General features: G+C 49.5%; 1 protein-coding gene across 1 annotated transcript in view; it reads right to left on the bottom strand.

Moving 5' to 3' along the window:
• The window catches only part of KSR2 (kinase suppressor of ras 2), a 412,338-nt gene that overhangs the window by 166,193 nt on the left and 240,145 nt on the right, over positions 1 to 6,000 (bottom strand). Inside the window, exon 5 of the mRNA XM_007455851.1 lies at positions 236 to 420. Coding sequence (XP_007455913.1) covers positions 236 to 420 — 185 coding nt within the window. The remainder of the gene's footprint in view (positions 1 to 235; positions 421 to 6,000) is intronic.

Raw genomic sequence — 6,000 nt, 5'->3', positions numbered from 1 at the left:
CACGCCTGCAGGTCTCAAAAGAGGAGGCACATGGGACCAATGACAACAGCCTCCCAATTATGCCCCCTTCTCTCCGAAACCATCCCCAGGGGCATGAGTGGCGCGGGCGGAGGCGGCAGGCGGACCGTGGATGAGGCGTGTTCCGTGCGCCTTTCCCGAGTTTTTTCGCGGAAGAAAAAGAAGAGGGCGCGCCCCGGACGCGGAGGGCAGCAGGTGCAGCTGCCAGGGGACTTACTTGAGGAGAAGTTGGCCTCGGAGTGGACGGGAGGGGTGGAGGGCAGGAAGGGCGCGTGTCCCACAAAGAAGGAGCGGAGCGAGCGCTCGGACAGCAGCGGGGAGCGCTGCTGGGAGGGGATATTTTCACAGCTGCCCACGCTGCTGTGGATCTTGAGGTTCAACGGCTTGCTTTTCTTCTTGGCTCTGAAAGGGAGACAGAAAAAAGAAGAGAGGGAAATGTATCTCTAAGCACACACAGTGAGAGCGGGGGAACCCAATCTCCTTAGCGTGGCACCCAGTAACCACTCGCCACCTCCATCTGGCCCTGCCACCCTCTCCGGCTCCCTCCCACTGGGCTCCAGCCACATATTTTGTGCTGCTTCTCACCTCCAACCCTTGGCTTATGCTCTTCCCACGGCCTGGGAAACCCTCCCCTTCTTTGTCGGGTCAAGGCCCCATATGTTTTTTTTACAACTCTGGTGTCCTCTCCTCCAGGAAGCCTTCCTGGACACCCCAGTCCATCCCAACCAGGGTTGAGTGTTCTTCCTACAGGAAGCCTTCCCTGATAGTCCCCCTTTCCTCCTAGCTGGGGTTGGTGTTCCTCCTCCATCCTCCTAAAATATTCTCTATATATCTCTGTGGCTGCACTTTCCTCTATTTTCCAAATTTGTTCTTTTAGGCTCTGTCTCCCAAGTGGACCGAGGGTCTTTGAAGCCAGTGATTCTGTATTGTTCGTTTCTCCATCTTTGGCAACCAGCACAGAGCCTGGCACACAGTAGGTGCTCACGAAATGTTTATTTAATGATCGATATGGATGAAGACGGCCACTCATAACGCTGCATTTTAATTCTCCATCTTCCAGGCCTGTGAGCTCCTTGAGGGTCGGAACTTGTGGTTTTTGTTGTTGGAGCTCTCAGCCCCTAGCTCAGCCCCAGCTGAATAGAATGTACCTCTTGGGCTGGTTCTGAAACATTTCTCCCCTTCCCCAGGAGTTTAGGTGATCAGCTGAAGACAATTTGCTCCAAAATTAACCTCACCGCCTTCCCCCCAACCCCCAACTCCCCCAGTGCCCTGTTCAGGTGTGACGAGGAGTTGGGCTCCCTCTTGTGGCCAAAGCAAACCTGCCTCGCAAATGTTCACAGATCCGGATGGAGGGCCCAGGAAGGGGTGTTCATTTAAGACTAGAGGCCTCCCACACAGGCAGCCTAAAAGTCACCCTCTCCAGGAGGTCTGCTGCCCCTCAGCTTTAAGAAGTTCAAGTGTGCCTGCAGAGTTGCCCCCGGCAGTGCCTGCGCGGGCAGCCAGGAAGGCGCCTCCTGCTAGAGCAGTACGCGCTGGCCGGCTCACCCTGAACCGTGGCTGCAGAAGGGCAGGCAGCGGGGGTGGCGGCATTTCATTCCACACGAGCGTCCAGTGATGGAGAGTCACAGAGGCGTCTACACAGAGGGAGTGCAACGTAGGAGTTACACTCGCAGGCTCTGGGGTCAGGGAGTTTGGAGCCTGGGTCCTGACTGTGACCTCAGGAAAGTGATCTCACCTTTTCGTGCCTCAGTGTTCTCACCTGGACGATGGAGGAAACCACAGCACCTACCTAAGAAGGATGGATGACGATTCTACGGGATCATGTGCTTGGCACGCGACCCGGCACAGAATGAGGGTTCAGGTGACCTGATGTTAACGTCACTATGACCAGGTTCAACTGGCTGTCTGTATAGCAGGGGCTTAACCTTGAAGAAGCCAAGCCATGTTTTTCACCTGAAACATCTAGCAGCTCCCTCAACCCACCACGACCCCTGGCAGATGAAGACGATGCAGTCAAACCCTGCAGCAGTAGGTGCCATGACGATCTCCCAAACACAGACGGCAGCCTTGAGGCACTGGGCCACTAAGTGATGAGGCCAGATCCCTTGTGCAAGAAGAACCAAGTCTATATGTAAAATAGATAACTAATAAGGACCTACTGTATAGCACAGGGAACCCTTCTCAATACTCTCTAGTGACCTATATGGGAAAGGAATCTAAAAAAGAGTGGATGTATGTATATGTGTAACTGAGTCACTTTGCTGCACAGCAGAAAATAACACAACATTGTAAATCAACTAGACTTCAATGAAAAATTTTTAAATTAAATAAAATAAAAAGAAGAAGCAAGTCTAACCCAGCACAGGTGTAATAGTAGCTCAATGCTGCTGCACTCATGGCCACAGATGGAGCAGAGAAGGGCTGTGTATAAATAAATGTTAGTTGGACACACGGATGGATGGATGGATGGATGGGTGGGTGGGTGGATAGAGGGGAAAAGGGTGAAAAGTGGAAGGATGGAATGAAGGACAGAGAGGATGAGAAGATGAAAGAATGGGAGGGCAAATGGATAGAATGAAAGAGAGAATGAGAAGATGGAAGGATGGGGAAGGGGAGGATGGATGGAAGGAAGAATGGATGGATGGATGGATGGATGGAAGGGTGAAAAGGTCAAAGGATGAAAGGGTCAAAGGATGAAAGGGTGAGGGATGGATGGATGTAATGAAGGAGGAGGGGATGGTAGGATGGAAAGATGGATAGAAAGATTGGAGGAAGAGAGGATAGGAAGAAGAGAAAGTGGGAGGATGGATGGCTACTTAATCAGAGAAAGCGGAAGGAAATTCTATGTCGCTTCCCACCCACCAAGGAAGTCTTTGTAGACAGGATGTAGGATTCACCTTTACCATCTGTGCTCATTACCCGGACATGCTTGGAGGGGAAAACAGACACAATCGACTGTGTCTGATGACTGTGACCGTGACTAAAACTTAGTGGCTATGTTTCAGTATATCCTGCAGATGCAGTTAAAAAGAACATCCTTTCCATGATCTTCACAGGATATTAGATATCTATTACATAAATGTATTTTTCTGGAAATGGGGCCAATTCTGGGGAAAGCAGCAACATGAAACACTGGCACGGGCAGCTCCATCCTCTGGGGCTGTATCAGCACTGGGTGGACATGCCGCTTTCTGGAAGGGCTCTCTGACATGGCAGGCTGGACCACAAACTGTGCCTAGGAGAATGTGCTTGTTTTACCAGGGACAGCAAAGGCCTAGTCCAATGTTGGCATCTAGCAAAGTTCTTCCAACCTTCCTGATTTGCATAGCATATTTGAACGAAAAGGATCCTGAGAATTCTCACCTCTTCACATTGGTTCATTACTTTCCATCTCCAGCCCACAGTTCTGGACCAAGCCACCTTCCTCCCTCACCTAAGCTACTGCTGCTGCTGCATCTTAAAATCCTAATCCCACTTTTGTTTCCCTTTGCTTTGTTTTTTTTTGTATTGAGGTAAAATTCACATAAAGTTAACCATTTTAAAGTGAACAACTCAATAGCATTAAGTATTCACAATGCTGTGCAAACACTACCTCTATTTAGCACCCCAAGTATTTTCCTCATCCCAAAAGAAAACCCTCTACTCATGAAACCATTACTTTCCCTTCCCCTTTGCTACAGCCCCTGGCAATCACTAATGTTTTCTGTCTCTAAGGATTTGCCTATTCCAGGTATTTCATATAAATGGAATGAATCATCCAATGTGTGACCTTTTGCGTCTGGCTTCTTTCACTTAGTGTCATGTTTCTGAGGTTCATCCATGTTGTAGCATGTATCAAAACATCATTCCTTTTAATGGCTGAATAACACCATCTGACTTTTAATTCTTTACAATGTATCTTCTACCCAGCAGTTAAAGTGATGTTTAAAAATGGTACATTGTGTCACGTCACCCTCAGCTTAAAAACTTCCAAAGGTTTTCCATTGTTCTCCCTTCCCATGGCTTACAAAAGCTTCATAGCACCCTCAACACCCTCTCTCCAACTTCTTTACCATCACCTTGTCACCCTCTGACTCTGGTCATCTCCCTGGTCCTTGACCACATCAAGTTGTCATCCACCTCAGGGTCTTTGCACATGCTGTCCCTCTGCCTGGGGCGCTATTCCCCATCCTGTTAGTGGAGACCTACTCACCTTTAGGCATCACTTCCTTAGAGACACTGTCCCCAGTGCTCAGAACTAGTCAGATCTCTAGGCTACATGTGCTCCCAGCACTATGTGAATTCTGCATTTATTTATGTGGTTACTGAATGTCTGTCTCCCCCATGGCCTGTGCCCCCCACACACAAGGGAAGAATCTGTATCCCCAGCACCTAACACAAAGCAGGTACGCCACAGCGGCAGAGCCAAGATTAGATGCTGGGTCCACAGATTCCCAACCACGTCCATGTGCCCCAGCTCAGGCTAGGACCTGACATCCTCCATCTGGGGGTCGGGGGCGGGGGGCGGGTGGGGAATTCTAAAGGACTGTGTCCCAGTTTCGATCTGTGAGTCAGGAGGACTGTTTATCAGCATCTTCCCAGTTAATTCTCAAATATGGGCTCCTTGAGGGCGGAGATGCATCATATTTCTTTCGCCAGCCTCTGGCCACCTCTGTCTGGATCTGGCGGACAGCTCTGCACTCATAAGGCTCCTGATCGATGCCCATTTGCCAACTAGCCTCTCAGAGCCTTCATCACAAAGGTTGCCAAGGGAAGTCCCAGACTGATGCTTAGGCTTTGCACCGTTTCCTCTCCCCAAAGTCTGCTGGATTTTGAGCTAAGCCGAGCCGCTGGCTCACACGGCCCCTCAGCTTCCTCAAGTGTGGGGTTGTGTCCCCTTGCACTTGAAAGCCTTCACCAGCCAAACCCCTCAGCATATCATTAACGGGGTCTGGGGCATCTGGCCCTGCCGAATGGCAGGAAATGACAGGGCTGGGAACAGGCAGGCTCCTCGCAGGCATGGCAGGAGGACAGGCACAAACACACCTTCTCACACACCACCCTGGGCAGCAAAGTGCTAATCCAATAGCCATTTCCCCAAACAGGAAAAAAATGCCCGCTGGTCTAACCCGGAGCTGCGTGAGCTGCCCCTCCCCCTCAAACTGGGCCATTTAAATCCTGTGCAGTTGGCCTGATCTGATTACCCAAGAGGAGACCTCCAGGAAAGACCCTTTTCAAAACCAAAGAATAACACCAGTTCTTGGGTGAGAGGGGGTAGAGGTGGGGGGAGTACTTAGGGACCCTCGGCTCAGCTGCTCGAGCCTGGGGAAGGAGGAGGTTTGGAAAAGCCTAACACTGGGAGGATGTGTACTGAGAATCCATTGTGGTCCTTGGCCACAGGCAACAACCCTCATTTCTGGCTTAAGCATGCCCAGAGCATGGCAAGAATCCTGGCAAAAACAGGAGCACTGATGGGTCAGTCAGACAACAGAAGCTGCATTTCCCCAGGTGTGGAGGAACAGGCAATGCTTTTAGATGAGTCGTGGATGCCATTTTTGTATTTTAAAATTTGAAATATTGATTTTATACACCAAATCCACAATTGCATGCAGTTATTTCACAGTATACAGCCTTATGTAAAATACACTAAGAAGAATTAAAAGAAGAGGAAGAAAGGAAAAGAAAGAAGCAGAAGGAAAAGAGAAAGAGGAAGAAGGAGATGAGGAAGAACAAAGGAGATGGAGGAAGAGACACTGGCCGGAAAAAAAATGTCAAGTAAATTCTAGTATAGGTCCCACCAGAGTGGCTAAAATAGAGTTGACAGCACCAGATGTTGGCAATAGAGTTGACAGCACCAGTGCAACCAGAATTCTCATAAAATTCTGGTGAGACTGTGAACGGGTACAACCATTTGGAAAAACAATTTGACAGTATCTACTGAAACTAAACATATGCTCTGACCCAACAATTTCACTCCAGGGTATTATGTCCTTAACCAAAATG

This window comes from Lipotes vexillifer, unplaced genomic scaffold (assembly GCF_000442215.2).
Source record: "Lipotes vexillifer unplaced genomic scaffold, Lipotes_vexillifer_v1.1 scaffold970, whole genome shotgun sequence".
Classification (NCBI taxonomy): Eukaryota; Metazoa; Chordata; class Mammalia; order Artiodactyla; family Lipotidae; genus Lipotes; species Lipotes vexillifer.
Note: the sequence above shows the minus strand (reverse complement) of the source record. Positions and strands in the feature narration are given on the sequence as shown.